The 16,547-nt window shown below is 37.7% G+C and overlaps 1 protein-coding gene across 1 annotated transcript in view; it reads right to left on the reverse strand.

Annotated features, from left to right (window-relative positions):
• Nucleotides 1-16,547, reverse strand: part of LOC150083267 (glycosylated lysosomal membrane protein A-like) — a 132,088-nt gene that overhangs the window by 66,167 nt on the left and 49,374 nt on the right. The window contains exon 3 of the mRNA XM_090377139.1: nt 4,491-4,700. Coding sequence (XP_090233265.1) covers nt 4,491-4,700 — 210 coding nt within the window. The remainder of the gene's footprint in view (nt 1-4,490; nt 4,701-16,547) is intronic.

Here is a 16,547-nt window from a genome sequence, read left to right on the forward strand (position 1 = left end):
ACAAAGAAATAATGACTGCCAGATTTCTATTGGTCCAATTTTAATGAAATTTGGGATGGTTCAACAAATCTTTTTAAACATAACAATATAAAATCTCCTGAAAATCCACACACTAGGAGTTGAGTTATTACCTCGAATAGAAGGATGGACATGGTAAAGTTAGCATATATAGGCACATTACACATATATGCTGAATTTGCCTAAAAAAAAGTAGCACATATGAAATGCATGTGCAAGATAAAATTTTCGCCTAACTTCTACATAAAATAGCAATACAAGAAAAAAACAGGTCTATTTGGGCATCCTGTTTCATTTTTATTGGGACAACAGGAAATCTCACTCAAAAACAGTCTGGTTAGAAAGGGATGTCTAGTCACCTTAATTTAACCATCATTTTCTTAAAGAGGCCAGGGAACATGACTAGAATGTCAGATTACCATATGATGCAAAAAACTTGCAGCTGTTGCTTGATAACTGGATAATTTGTCTATCAGAAGAAACTGTGTTGATTTACAATGTTTTCACCAGACAGGCTGCCAGAGCAGCTCATGGGGGTCTTGTCAATGATATAGAGGAATTTCACTAGCAGGATAAGGAGGTGATTATCCTCTTGTATAAGGCAGTGGTCAGGCCACACCTTGAGTACTGCAAACAGGTCTGGGGGCCTCATTTTAGGAAGGATGTAGAGCTGCTGGAACAAGTACAGAGAAGGGCAACAAGACTCATGAGGGGGAACAAAGGGGTGCTCTTACCAAAAAGGCTTAAGTTCTGCAAATTGCAGTGTCTGGAGACTAGGCACCTGCGTGGTGACCTGACACAGGTGTATGAGGCCTTGAATGGTTTGGCAAGCTCAATGCTGAGAGGATCATTCCTCTTGCTCAGATTACACACCTGAGCAGGTATTAATTCAAATTGAGGAAAGACAGTTGTAGACAGACATGCAGAAATTTGCCTTAAGCCAAATAAATAAATAAATAAAATTAAATAAAAAACAAACCTAACACCAACACCACTTATTTTTTTACCATGGAAGAATATTGTACAAATTGGAGCAGAATGGTATTAAGGGTAAGTTGCTACAATGGATAAAAGTATGGTTGAGTGGGAGAAGACAGAGTGGTAATCAATGGGTGCTGCTCTTCGTGGACTAATGTTATTAGTGGAGTCCCACAGGGTTCGGTGTTGGGTTCACTGTTGTTTTGTATATTTATCAATGATATTGTTGAAGGTATATCAGGCTTAGTGTCGAAGTTTGCAGATGATACAAGGGTTGGCAAGGTTGTTAATGACAGTAATGGCGGTGTACTACTGCAACAGGATCAAGAAAATTGGGGCAGATGAGTTAAGAAGTGGCAACTGAGGTTTAACCTTGACAAATGCAAAATATTGCATATGGGTAGAAGTAACCCCAGAGAAATGTACCAACTGTGTGGTACTACACTTAAGGTGGTAGAAAATGAAAAAGACCTGGGAGTAATTGTGCAGTCAGATATGAAGTTTTCTGAGCAATGCAGACAGGCTGCCAGGGCAGATCATGGGGTTTTGTCATTGATATATAGGAATTTTGCTAGCAGAGAAAAGGAGGTGATTGTCCCTCTGTATAAGACAATGGTCAGGCCACGCCTTGAGTACTGCATACAGGTCTGGAGGCCTCATTTTAGGAAGGATGTAGATTTGCTTGGGCATGTACAAAGAAGGGCAACAAGATTGGTGAGGGGAATGAAGGGATCCTCTTACCAGTAGAGGCTTAAGTTCTGCAAACTGCAGTGGCTGGAGACTAGGCACCTGCGCGGTGATCTGATTGAGGTGCATAAGGCCTTGAATGGGTTGAGCACTCTGAATTCTGATGGGATTCTTCCACTTGTTCAGATTACCAAACTAAGGGGGCATAAATTCAAATTAAGAAAAGATAGATGTAGAATAGATGTGCGGAAATTTGCCTTTAGCCAGCGGGTGGTTAATTGCTGGAACAAACTTCTATCTGTCATTGTGGAAGTTGATAGGGTAAATAAATTTAAGGAGGAACTGATCTTTTTTTTTTTTTTTGATCTTTCGCTTGGGGGGGGGGGGTTAAGAGTGCTACGATTTGAAAGGTTTGTTATTTGGTTTTTAGGAGCATTAGCAACTAAGGCCATATTGCTCCGGGATATGCGGTGGTCATTCCCTGACCTTTCCGCATCCTCCGTATTTGGTGGTGACGGGCTCGAACCCCGGTCTAATCAAGAAGCGTGTTCTACGCACTGCTGCTCCTTCCCACCTGGCTACGGAGGCGCCAAGGAGGAACTGGACAGGCATTTGGAGGGAATGGTGTGATTTTTTTTTTTTTTTTTTTTTTAGCTGATGCTGCATAAGCTCATACACTTGCTTTCTTGCATCACATGCCACTACTACTACTACCATTATTTTTTAGAGTGATGCAAATAATCTCCTGTATCTGGCTGGTCATTGGATTTTGTTGACTGTATACAGTAAAAACTGGTAAATTCAACTGGTTATGAAAGGTAACAAGGGTAACAAGTGTGCTGTGGAGAAATTTATTAAATTTCTTTCATGTGACAACAAGACTGCTAATTTTCATTTTTGCCATCATGACACTCAGGTTTCTCAATGTATAAGGAACTGTACATTAAAACAAATACTGTGTTAAAATGGTTGTTTATGCATGAGTAATGCACTTCCATCATTTCTATTACCCAAGTAGTATGCACACATCGTTTATTTATATCTCATATTGTGAATACCTATTATTGAGATATAAATAAACTATGCATGCATACTATCTGGGTAGTAGAAATGATGGAAGCACATTACCCATGAATAAACCTTTTCATACTCTTAGACATTTAGCCAAGAAATATTTTTAACTGCTGTGTTGTTTATTCATGTATAATTGTACATAGTTTCTGGGGAGGCAGAGAGAGAGAATCCATAGTTTTGGATGTTATTTTCTGTTTAATATTTGTAATCCAAGCAAAAAAAAAAAAAAAAAAAGTGACCATTTTGCTACACAAGCTGGTGACCAACTTGATGTTATTTTAGAACAGCTCAGAACATGTTTGATTATAGTAATGAAATTTTATCTTGGTTGTAGAATTAAATGTTTTTGTGTGTGTGTGTGTGTTAACCGTGGACAATGCTAAGTGAAAAAGAAATATTACATGCAATTATATATTAAAACAAATAACAAAGAAGTGGAGATTTTTCAGGACATTTAAACTGTTTAATTTGAATAGAGAGCTTTGGGTGTCTTGCAACTTTGCTCGGCAAAAAAGTATTTAAAATGTGAGGAAATCTCCAACAAGCATCATGGTTAATCTCTTCCATAAATACCACTTTAATTTACACACACATAAAATATATTTAATTTCACCGATTCCACACAATCAAGGTAAAATTTCAAAACTAATAAAATGTATATTTTTACTGTTCTATCCACACACTGGACTCTCTCTCTCTCTCTGTGTGTGTGTGTGTGTGTGTGTGTGTGTGTGTGTGTGTGTGTGTGTGTGTGTGTGTGTGTGTGTGTGTGTGTGTGTGTGTGTGTGTGTGTGGCTAAAGTAACATCAAACTGGTCAAAGATATAATAATGCCACAAATGCACTTTATGGCCAACATACATAGCTGTAATTAACAAGAGTAGTTTAGCATTACATTATAAAGTTCACTGAATGAGTGGGTGCTAGAAGAGAGAAATTTCACCTTTTTGTATAGATTACAAGCATTAAACAGCAGATAATATTCAAAAATATTGATACCCTCTTTAGAATGAATGTACAATTATAGATAAACAACACAGCACTTGTTTTAACATACAGCTCATACACATCAAGCTGAATGACTATTATGGAAACAAAAATGAAAATTAATCTTTGTTATTATATGTGAGAAACTGAAAAAGATTTTCATTGTGAATTTCTTAAGAAATGTTAATTTTTTTTAAAAAATCATCTGAAGCAAAAGGGTTTCCCCATTAGAAGTACATTTATTACCACTCTCTCAAATTCAGTTGGTACGTTCAGACACTCAAAGATGCACAGCACCCGCAATGGAATCAGGCATTTTATATTGTTAGCAATCAGTATAATTATTGTTTTTCTCAATAGTATATATAAAATTTAAAGATGCCATATTTGTATAAATATTATAAGCAATATGATAGCAAATTTTTACTATAAAATAAGGTTTACGCGTAGAATTTCAGCAGAACTCAATTCAGACTTCAAATTTCACTGTAGATGAATTTTGAATAATGCATACTGTAATATGCACATAAAACTTATTTCTGATCAGGGAACAGTAGCAGCTTAGAAATACATTGCATTTCAAATAATCCAGTATAGAATTAATGCAGATAAACAGTATCACACATGAATTACTTTGTTTTGAAGTATATTTCTGCATATACTTCAATTAATGATTCACCATTATATATCAAATAAAGAAAAACACTTAAGGATAAAAATGAAAAAAAAAATGCTTTTATAGTTTACCTCTAGAGAGAGACTCCCATTTAAAGTGGAAAGTTCTGGTATATGCTGAAAGCAAGATGTTCTGAATGAAGCCGTACACAGACTATCTGAGAGATGTACACTACTGTTAACTCCACTCCAAATTAAATTTGCTGGATCAATTCTGGAAATACTTTCTATGTTTTCATCAGATATGGATCCTGTATCATTAACATCATCAAATTCCCAAATCTATAATATAAAACTTAAATAAACTTATGGTAATGAAAGAAGAAACAAAAACTTCTTAAAACAGAGAATGTTCAATTTTATAATGAAAGTTACAGTGGTGTTCAAATAAAGTGCATCACACCTTAAAATTGTAATTGTCGTCTGAATAACATAAGTATATGGCAATATTTCTTACAGATTGCATCAGATAAGATTGACACGCATAGGTGATGATGTAATAGTGCATCACCTGTTACATGCTCGGCAAGAGTTAGTCATTCCTTGACTTTTTTAGGATGGCAAATTACATGCAGTTGATGCCATGAAGAAAGAGTGCTATTGTTGCTTTACATGAGGAAGGATGTTCTTCCCGTCATATTGCTTATAGTGTCTTGTAATCAGTCGACAGTGAGATTTCTTTCCAAAATCAAGAATACTCATTCTGCTGATAGGAAAAAAGGAACGTGATGCAAATGAGTCTCTACACCAAACCAGGACTGTGTTTTGAAGTGCTTAGGCCTTAAAAACTGTAAAGCTTCTTCGACTGAGCTGAAAAGAGAATGGGAGGAACATACAGGAGTGGTAGCAAGTGTAGTAACAGTCAGAAGACGCCTCTTCAAAAATGGACTTGTAGCCCACCATCCTAAGAAGAAGCCCCTCCTCACACAAAAATGAAAAAGGCCTGATTAATTTGGTGTAAGGAGCATGTCAAATGGACCGCCAAGCATTGGAAGTCAGTTTTTCTCTTAGATGAGAAGAAATTCAACCCGTATGGCTCTAATGGGAGACAAACGATTGGTCATAGACGTGGTGAAGAATACCATCCAGACAGTATGGTGTCCACAATGAAATTCCCTACCAGCCAAATGATATGGGGGTGCATTTCATATCGCAGAGTAGGTCACCTGCAGTTTATAAAAGGTTCCGTAAATGCCAATGGATACCTGGCTATATTGAAAGGCAAATTGCTGCCAACCATTGGAGACCATTTCAACCTGCCAAGTAGTTACTGCATCTTTCAGGATGACTCTGCTCCTTGTCATCGAGCAAAAAGTGTAAGTAAGCACTTCTATATTTACTTTAGCTTCATTTCTGCATTAGAGGTTCGACAGTGATGTGTTTACATTTGTTACCGGTGAAAAAATGGTTGGAAGAACAGTCCATTACAACTGTTAGCTGGCCAGGAAACAGCCTGGAACTGAATAGTATAGAGAACTGCTGGCATCGTGTGGAATCTGCGGTTGCCAGAAAGAAACCAAAGACCCTTTGTGAACTTCAGGAAGCCATAATCCGTGTTCGGAACCACGAACTATCAGTTGATTATCTTCAGAAATTGATCTTGTCAATGCCTCGACTGTGTGCTGCTGTCATCAGGGCCAGAGATTCAACTAAACATTAGTTTGCACTTGATGAACTTTACATTTTATTTTCCATTTAAATTGATAAACTGAAGCAAACTGAGGGCTTTTGATAAATTTCAGCCATAATTGTTGTTTACTAAAACTGCTGTATAAAGGTCGCAAATACTCATTTTGGAATATTTTAAGAGCACCTGTCAAATATTACTTAGCTTTGCTTTAACTATTAATAAATACCTTTTGTTTATATTTCTATTTGTGATGCTAGTCATTAATGTAACATACCATCACAAAAAAGGGTTAGAAATGTGAAATTTATAGGTGATGCACTTTCTTTGAACACCAGTGTATTTGATGCAATTCCTTTTAATATCTAACAACAGCTGTATAAATATAAATTCCATATTGAGATCACATTGTTTTATTGGTTTAGAATATTAAATACAGGAACTCCCCGACTTACGTAATACTCTACTTATAGAAATTCGACTTTACATAAGTCTTTACTGGCAAGTACAAAAAAAAAAAAAAAAAAAAAAAAATTGTTGAAGCATATTTTGTATCTATAGGAATAAATGGAGGTATTGTGAAAATATCGTAATGTGAACCCTATACCACGTTTTTTTTTTTTTCTTTTGTAATTCGTTCAAAGTCCTTGAAGGTTGAAAATTTCGATATACAGGTGACCCCCGCTTAACGCTGATAATTCATTCCGTAAAAACAGAGCGCTAAGCGAGTGCCGCATTCCCATAAGGTAACATACGTATTTGTGAGTTGTGGTCAGTGCCACAGGATATTTCCTAATCAATAATAAACGGTAGTGAAAAGATGCACAAATGTCGGTCAAAATATTTAATATTCAAATATTTGTACATATTAAATATTCTGCATTACATATGTATATAATCATGTAGTAACTACTTACGTATCAAAATTAAACTTACAATTCCAATTAAAATCATGAATTTAATTGATCTAAATTGATTTAATTTAATTGATGAATTTAATCATGAAAAATGTGCCGATTTTGGGTTGAACTTTGGCCCTCTTCTAAATAAACTAAAAGGGGTATTAATTTTAAATCCCCCGCAGCGTTACCACCCAACAATAAAGTCAACCGATCCTTCGCCGCTTTGAAACCTGGCATGTTTTTTTTTTCTTTCAATATGAAACTTCTTTTAGGCATTTGTTTCCATAAAAGTCCTGCTTGATCTACGTTAAAAACTTGTTGGGAAGTATAACACATAATAATACCCCTCTTCAATAATTTTAACAAGTTATTTTTTGAAAGTTTCAGCTCCTTAATCTGCACTTGCGGCTTATCCCTGGATTTTAAATTTATTCAACCAGCCCTTACCAGTTTTTTTTTTTTTTTTTTTTTTTTTTAGGTGAGTTTTCTTCAGATAATCATATTGGCTAATCTCTTTCTCTCTCTCTCTCTCTCTCTTTTTTTTTTTTTTTTTTAAATAATATTTAACTTAACTGAATTCTGCATTGGATATTATCTTCAATAAAATTAGTTAGTCTTTCTATTTCAATCCTAATAGCCGGCCTAGCCCTGGTTGCTTGCAGTGGAACAGCTATCTTTCCCGCTGCTAAAATTAATTATTTTTTTATATAATTGTTCTTACAGTTAAACTTGCAAGTCCTAAATTACGGCACACATCCGCTTGTCCTTGACCGGAATCAATTCGCTTCAAAACGTCTAATTTAATTTTCAAACTCGGTCTTTTTCTTACATTTATAGTCTTCGTACTGCGCTCAGACGTTGTTGCTTTTTCATTCTTATCGGCCATTATTAACTCTTCGAAAATGTAACTGCATTGGTTGCATTAATTACGATACAATGTTCAAGTAAACTGTCCGTTTCACACGATGTCTAATACGGTACTGAGTGATGACTAGACTTCGGATAAATGCATATAACACAAATATTACAAGCAATATACTTGGTCATTTTTTAAAATGTTGATCACGGAACTACATAACAAGTCACTGTACTGCAATTAAATTAGCGTGCGAGAAAATTTCACTGAGCGTGAGAAAATTTCTCAAGTCGGCATGGGAAACGTTTTAATGCTGTTTTGGTATTAATTTTCAAGCTATCGACTCCATCAAATGAAACGATTTCATTAAATATGCCAAAAATGCAATCTGTAAAAGAGTGTTATAGTGATTTGTGACAGTGTTATAGTCAGATACGGGTTATAATATAAGAACAGCGTTATTGCGTATCAGCATAAAGCGAACCACGTTATAACGGGGGCCTGCTGTATAACTAAGTTACTCATCTCTCTAAAATGTCATATTTATAATGGAAATTGCACTACTCTTTCATCATTATCATATGTTCCCATTATATGAATCAATTTTGAATGCCTTTGTGATATTTTTCTGGAGGTCATGACCAGAAAACAACATGCACATTCCAGTTTATTGGGCTTTTCTGTTAGTCCATCTAATTATAAAATAAAATAATTTTCTGTTTATACTCTGGGACGACCAAACGGTCAGAGGAGTTCACAAGATAGACAGAATACAAGAAACAGCACTGTATTCAGCAGTCATGGGCTTGAACTCTGGTCACTCAAGGCACGTGTACTTATGCACCAGCGCACCTGACCCACTAGGCTATGGTATAACAGGTAGTAGACTCGATCTTATTGCATTTGCAATAATAACGATAACTGTGATTGTGTAGGTTTTTACATTATTATGGTGAAATGCATTCCCCTTCACTGAAATCTTCAATCATATAAAAAACAAATTTTCAGAAACTTCTTTTCATTCCTATTTACATGTTACAATGATGAAGGGAAAGCAACCAACGGAAAGTGCAAGTGGTGGCAGTGCCAGGAAACAAAACAAAATTGATTTAGAAATGAATATGAAAATGATTAAGAAGTAAGAAGCAGGACAAAGTTTGTCATCTATTGCAAGGGAATTTAGGTCTCACTGCTTCAACAGTGAATACTATTTCAAAGGACAGTGCGTATATGAAAGAATATGTTAAAGAATCAACACATTCAAGATCAACAGTGATCACAAAACAGCACCCAGCTGCTATATCGAAGATGGAACAGCTGTCAATAATATGGATGGAAAATCAGATTCAGATGCAAGCACCCCTGAGTCTAATAACCATTTAAGCAAAAGCAACAAGTATTTATAGATATTAAGGATAAATATGGCAAACCCCAACCCAAGGTCGTGGCAAGCAATGGGTGGTTTAATAGGTTCAAGCGCTGGTTTCCACAACATTAAAGTATGCAGTGAAGTCGCCAGTGCCAATTCTGCAGCTGCAGAGAAATTTTGCGATGTGTTGGAAAAAACTATTGATGAAGGCGTCTAATCAAGAAGTGTGCTATGCACTGCTGCTCCTGCTCACGTGGCTACAGAGGCACCGCGAGTGCTGCACAAGCATGGGGAGAATTCCAACTTACATAGCATTCCACAGAATGAAACCCTTACGTAAGTCGGGGAGTTCCTGTAATTAAATTCCATTATACTGTTTATGCAGTAAAATATACAAGGTGTGCCTTTATAAAGCAATAATTTTTGATTTTTTTTAATAAATATACATTAACATATATCCAAATGAGTGTTGTCCATGTATAAGTACTGTTATTATAATAATGCTACAATTGCTCAAAACATTAATGCAATGTCACCTTGTTATTTAAACAATCTACAGCAATCTACCTTTGCCCACAGATTCAGCTTTTTTATAATAAAACTTTTAACAAGTTACTTTTACTATTTTAATTATATGTATGAGAAAAATTTTCTTTGTATCTTAGCTCTAAATAAAATAGACAGAAACAGCAATAAAAACACATAAGAATATATTTGTTTGCTTGGCTTACATTGGCATTATCACATCAGAGGGAGTTTCTGCACAGAGAATAGAGAATTATTCAACTATGTAAGCCAGTGTTTCCCAAACTGTGTTCCGTGAATAATCCTAATTAATAATTTAAAAAATAAATAATAAATGAAATAAATAAGATTTGCATATTTGTAGCATACACCACTTTGGTATCATTCTAATTTTTTTTTTTTTTTCGGTTGTTAATATACTGTATTGACATTGATTAATAGTACTAGAGGCATGTGATGCAAGAATACAAGCATATGAGCTTATGTAGCAACCAAAAAAAAAAAAAAAAAAAATTCACACAACCATTCCCTCTAAATGTCTGTCCAGTTCCTCCTTGAATTTATTTAAGCTATCAACTTCCACAATGACAGATGGAAGTCAGAGAGTAAATGGCTCTGTAGTACTGGGATCCATTGCTTAAATAAATACGTATGTCCTGTAAAAAAAATTTAATACACATTAATTACAAATGGTTTGTAGCTTTTGAGGCTAAACAGGCCTCTTTGTCAGCAAATACTAACAGAATGGAGACGTTAGAGACAAAATTTTAAAGGATACAGTTGTGCGTGCAATAAGGCATGTGTGGGCACAAGGTTGACCATTCAACCACTAGATCGGTGTTCATTGTTGCTGCATGTACGTGTGGTTAATGCTTGCAGCACTTATCTAGTCTCAAAACAGTTGCCTCCAAGATAGGGTGTAGTCTCATTCCCTTGCTGCAGTTCATAGTTCTTGAATTACATGATATATTAAGTGACTCTAGCCAGAGTCGGTGGCGAAAGTGTTGGGACTGGTAAATAACTTCATAGTCGCGCTTGGGATTAAGGTCATGGTTGATCAAACAGAAGTGGTCTGCGACTGCGGATTGGTTAGTCTCAGCAAAGTGAATCGATCTGTCATGCTCTGCAAGGCAGTCTTGAAGACGTCTCGAGGTCTTGTAGCAGCTGTTACAATCTTTGCAGGTTATGAGGTACACTGCTGTGCAAGAGAGTGGCGACCAGAGCCTTCATGTTGGAAACCAGAGAAGGCAAGTTTCTACCAGGTAGCTGCACGCATTTTATGTTTTATTCTCGAAGGACTTTTGAAATCTGGCCCGACATGCCCGGATAGTAGGGAATGTAGGCGGTAGGTACATTGTCATGAGTTGATGGCGGTCTCGGGTGGATTGCGAGCTCCTGCGCTTGCAATATGCACTTGTCCAATATGTGGGTTGGATAGTCACAACTGACCAAGTCTGTCCTTACTCTGGAAATCTCATTGCGCCTAGCTTTATCTGTGCTGGGATGGCTCCAAGCCTGGGAGAACAGGCAGTGCTGTTGAGATGGCTTGGGGCGTGGCCAGATCTATAGTTGGTGAACTGACCACACAATATTGGTTTGTGGTAAACTGAGGTTTCCAGGTGTGGCCCACACGTTTTACCAGGACATCCAAGAATGGAAGGGATCCGTCCTCTTCTAACTCTAAAGTGAACTAGATGAACACAGACAAGGAATTGAGGTACTCCAATAATGTTGTTTCAGAACCACGTGGGTTGACGGTGAAGATGTCATCGACGTATCTGCACCATGCTGTAATAGGTACAGGTGGGTTAGGAATATCTGTCATTCCATGGCGATGTTGGCTATGACAGAAAGAACAGGAGTGCCCATGGCAGTGCCATGCACTTGCTTGTATAAGGAATCTTCAAAATCTTTGATGTAGTGTCCCTGTTTACATTGATTACTGTCCAACAGGTCATAAACTGCACCAAGGGGCTTCTGGAGAATGACCCAAACCTACCGAGCAGAACACCACTGTCCACTGACGACATCTGTACCACCCTCAACCTGTGTTTATCAGGCAGCATCATTACCTTTGAAGATTCCTTATACAAGCAAGTGCACGGCACTTGCTTATATAAGGTATCCAACACTTGGAAACCTCAGTATACCGCAAGCCAATCTGGTGCGGTCAGTTCAACTACAGATCTGGCCACGGCCCAAGCAATCTCAACAGCACTGCCCGCACCCTGTTCTCCCGGGCTTGGAGCCACTCCAGCACAGATGAAGCTAGGCACAAGATTTCCAGAGTGAGGACAGACTTGATCAATTTTGACTATCCAATCCACATATTGGACAAGTGCGTACTGCAAGTGCAGGAGCTCTAAATCCACCCGAGACCCCCATCAACTCATGACACTGTACCTATCGCCTACATTCCCTACTATCTAGCCATGTCAGGCCAGATTTCAAAAATCCTTCGAAAATACAACATGAAATGCGTGCAGCTACCTGGTAGAAACTTGCCTTCTCTGGTTTCCAACATGAAGATTCTGGTCGCCCCTCTCGTGCACAGCAGTGTAAGTATACCACATAACCGGCAAAGATTGTAACATCTACTACATAGGGAAGACCTCGAGACTCCTTCAAGACCGGGTTGCACACAACTGTATCCTTTAAAATTTTGTCTCTAACGTCTCCATTCTGTTAGTATTTGCTGATGAAGAGGCCTGTTTAGCCTCGAAAGCTACAAACCAATTGTAATTAATGTGTATTAAAAATTTTTCACTGGACATATGTATTTACTTAAAACAGATGGAAGATTGTTCCAGCAATTAACCACCCGCTGGCTAAAGGCATATTTCCGCACTTCTATTCTACAACTGCATTTTCTCAATTTCAGTTTATGTCCCATCAAGGACTGTAATCTGAGCAAGAGGAAAATCCCATCAGATTTCAGTGTGCTCAACCCATTCAAGGCCTTAAATCACCTCAATCAGATCACCGCACAGGTGCCTAGTCTCCAGCCCATGCAATTTGTAGAAATTAAACCTCTCTCTTGGTAAGAGGATCCCTTCCCCTCACCAATCTTGTTGCCCTTCAATGTACATGCTCAAGGAAATCAACATCCTTCCTAAAATGAGGGCTCCAGACCTGCACGCAGTACTCAAGGCGTGGCCTGACCATTACCTTATACAAAGGGATAACACCTCCTTTTCCCTGCTAGAAAAATTGCTGTATATCATTGACAAAACCCCATGACCTGTTCTTGCAGCCTGTCTGCATTGCTCAGAAAACTTCATATCTGACTGCACAATTACTCCCAGGTCTTTTTCATTTTCTACTACCCTAAGTGCAGTACCACACAGTTGGTACGTTTCTCTTGGGTTACTGCTACCCGTATGCAGTACTTTGCATTTGTCAATGTTAAAACTTCAGTTGACATTTCTCAGCCCATCTGCCCAAATTTTCTAGATCCTGTTGCAGTAGCACACTGCCATTACTGTCATTAACAACCCTGCCAACCTTTGTATCATCTGCAAACTTCGACACTAAGCCTGATATACCTTCATCAATATCATTGATAAATATACAAAACAAGTTGGCCCAACAACGAACCCCGTGGGACTCGACTAATAACATTAGTCCACAAAGAGCAGCGTCCATTGATTATCACCTTCTGTCTTCTCCCACTCAACCACCCTTTTATCCATTGTAGCAACTTACCCTTAATACCATTCTGCTCCAACTTGTACAGTAGTCTTCCATGTGCAACAGTGTCAAAAGCTTTCCTGAAATCCAAGTATATGATATTAAAATTATTTTTTGCATCCAGTTCCTTTGTAACCACATCACAGTATCCAATCAAATTTGTCAGACAAAACTTTCCCTAAACAAACCAACCCATGCTGTGTCTGAATTATTGCTGCAGTCTTGTCTAGATGATCCTGCAATTCATCTTTAACCAGTGACTCCATTATTTTACCCAGAACAGAAGTAAAACTAAATGGTGTCTAATCACTCGAGTCACCCTTCAATCCCACTTTGTGAATTGGGGATACATTTGTACATCTCCAGTCCGTGGGGACTTCCTCTGAGTTCAAGGATGCTCTGATAATTATGGCTAAGGGTTTTGCTTAGTTGCTTTGCCACCTCCTTTAATATAACTGGATAGATCCCGTCCACCAGGTGCCTTTCTTATGTTTAACTTCAACAATTTCTCCTCCACTTTGCTCTAAGTTATTACAAAATCATTAAGCATCCTGTTACAATTTGGTAAGCTTCTGGCATTTTCCTTCCTTAATAGCTCCTCATGTGCGAATGTAGATGCAAAATACTCATTCATTTTGTTTGCTGTCTGAGCAGGATCATCAATAATCAAACCATCGATATCAAGTGGACCAATCTGATTCATCCTCTTCTTTTCAGAGTTTATATAAGTAAAGAAATCCTTGCTGATTTTCTTAGCATCCTTTGCCAAAGATTTCTCGTAATCTACCTTTGCTTGTCTAATCTCCTTTGTGACTTAATTACAGATTAGCTTATATCTGCCATAGGCTTCTGTGTCGCCTGATAATTTATATGCATCCCATGCATTTTTCTTCTCTGCCACAAGTTTCACGAGTTCATTTGACAACCATTTAGGCCTAAACCTTGATCAATATTTCTTAATAGGTATGAAAAGTCTAGTAGTTTCCACAATTAATTCACAGAATTAATTGTGGAAACTACTAGACTTAGAATTTGAGGTTGGTAACATCATCAGTTGGTCTCACTGTACAGAATTTAAAAACTGTCTGAGACACCTGTAGTCACCTTTACAGAAGCAAAAACCCTTTCCTTTACCCCCGATGGTAATTATATCTTTATGTAAATCCCACATCAGTACACTGTCATCACTGCCACCTAGTGATCACAGATCACACCCACAAGTTCCAGTCAATATCAGGGAAGTTAAAATCCCCATTATAAGACATTCTGATTTACTAGCCCATTCTACTTCTCTGTACAGTTGTTCGTTGTACTCATTCAAGTCATTAGGCCTATAACACATGCTTACTCTCATTTTTGCTTTCCCAGTGCTTATGTCACACCAAACTGACTCAACATTGCACTGTCCTTCTATGTCAACCGGATGCACTTCCTTTTATTTTATGTGTTTCTTAATTAACAGCACAACTCCTCCTCCCTTCCTATACTGTCTATCCTTTATGTACACATTGTATTCCCCAAATTCCAATTCTGCATTCCTAATATCTGTGTGACACTACGTCTCTGATATCCAAACAATACCTGCCTTTGATGTCTTGACCAACACTACAAATTCATCAAATTTATTTACTATACTTCTAGCATTGGTATACATGCACCTATTCTTAGTTACCCTAACACATGCCACGTATTTATTTGTTTCATGATGACTGCCATCAGTCCCTGAAACCCCAGCACCTCTCACTCCAGGCTGCTTCTCATTCTAATAGAATGAGTGCAAGAATCACCTTCACTTCTGCCTGCGACTACTTTTAACATTTTAGTCTGTGAATCCCCCCCTCCAAGCTAGCAGTTTTCTGACCCACCTAATGCTGCCTCGATAGCATCAGCAAACACTCTTGCACCCTTTCTATTTAAGTGTATCCCATCCCTGTAGAAGCAGTCTCTCCTGTTAACAAGCACAAACCACGCTGAAAAACTTCTACCCCATGAGCCCTGCACAATCTCTCCAGGGCCAAACTGATCAAGAAGGCTCTCATCATATACTCCCTCCTATCATGTCTGGGCAGAATTGCAGACACTTTCAAATTTAACCCTAACTCACGACTTTTTTTCAACATTGACAGTGACTCATTCAATCACTGGTCCTTGCTTTATTAACATTTAGAACACACATACTGCTACTATCGAAAAGGACTGTGATGAGATTCATTGATGAACTAAAACTAAAAATATTTTGTTCTAGAGACCTAAATTTCAAAACAGCAGTTCAAAACCTTACACAGCGAGACTGACACTGCACTTACTGTGCAGCAATTCAGTCTCACTCTACCCCCCCCCCTTTTTTTTTTTTTAAATGGTGACCCACAAACACAAAAGGTACAGGAATCTACAGTACTTTATTTGACTCAGTTCTGTACGAAAAGAAGCTGGAAATGGAAGAGAACATGATCTGATCACAGGGGTGATCCTTTGCTGAATCACAAGGCTGCCGTACGGCAGGAGACAGAAGGTTGTGATTAACGGTTATTCTTCAGATTGATGTTCTGTAATATCAGAAGTGGAGTCCCCAAAGTATCAGTGCTTGGACTACTGTTTTGATTTTCATAAATGACTTTGATGAGGGGATAGAGGTAGGATGTCAAAATTTGCAGACGATGTAAAGATTGAGAGAATGGTTAATGATCAGTGCCAAACTATGCTCATTCAGGATGATCTGGACAGGCTTCAAGGATAGTCAACAAAGTGGCAGCTATGGTTTAATGTTGCAAAATGCAAGGTTTTACACTTGAAGAATAGCAACTCCAAAATAAACTATACACTTTGTGGGGCTGAATAAAGTAAAAATACTACAGTGGGCAAAGGAGAGATTTTAGCACTGAACTGTACGAAGCCGGATTATTGTGATGCAGGAGGCATCCAAACATTTTAACATCAGGTCTTTTTCTGGTTTACTTTCTGATTCAGTTTGTTTAGAACATCACTGTAATATTCTCAACACAGTACCGTACAGTATTTTTTCACAGTTTTAGAGTAAAGACTACCCTCCATATTGAAAAAAATTATGTTCACAGGCTTGCCATCAGAATTCGATGGAGTGTACTATACTTCCACTGTACTCTGTTTTGATTCAGGATCTTAGTGGTGGATCCAAAACAGT

Source organism: Mastigoproctus giganteus, chromosome 7 (genome assembly GCF_048544385.1).
Source record: "Mastigoproctus giganteus isolate SK-2022 chromosome 7, ASM4854438v1, whole genome shotgun sequence".
Classification (NCBI taxonomy): Eukaryota; Metazoa; Arthropoda; class Arachnida; order Uropygi; family Thelyphonidae; genus Mastigoproctus; species Mastigoproctus giganteus.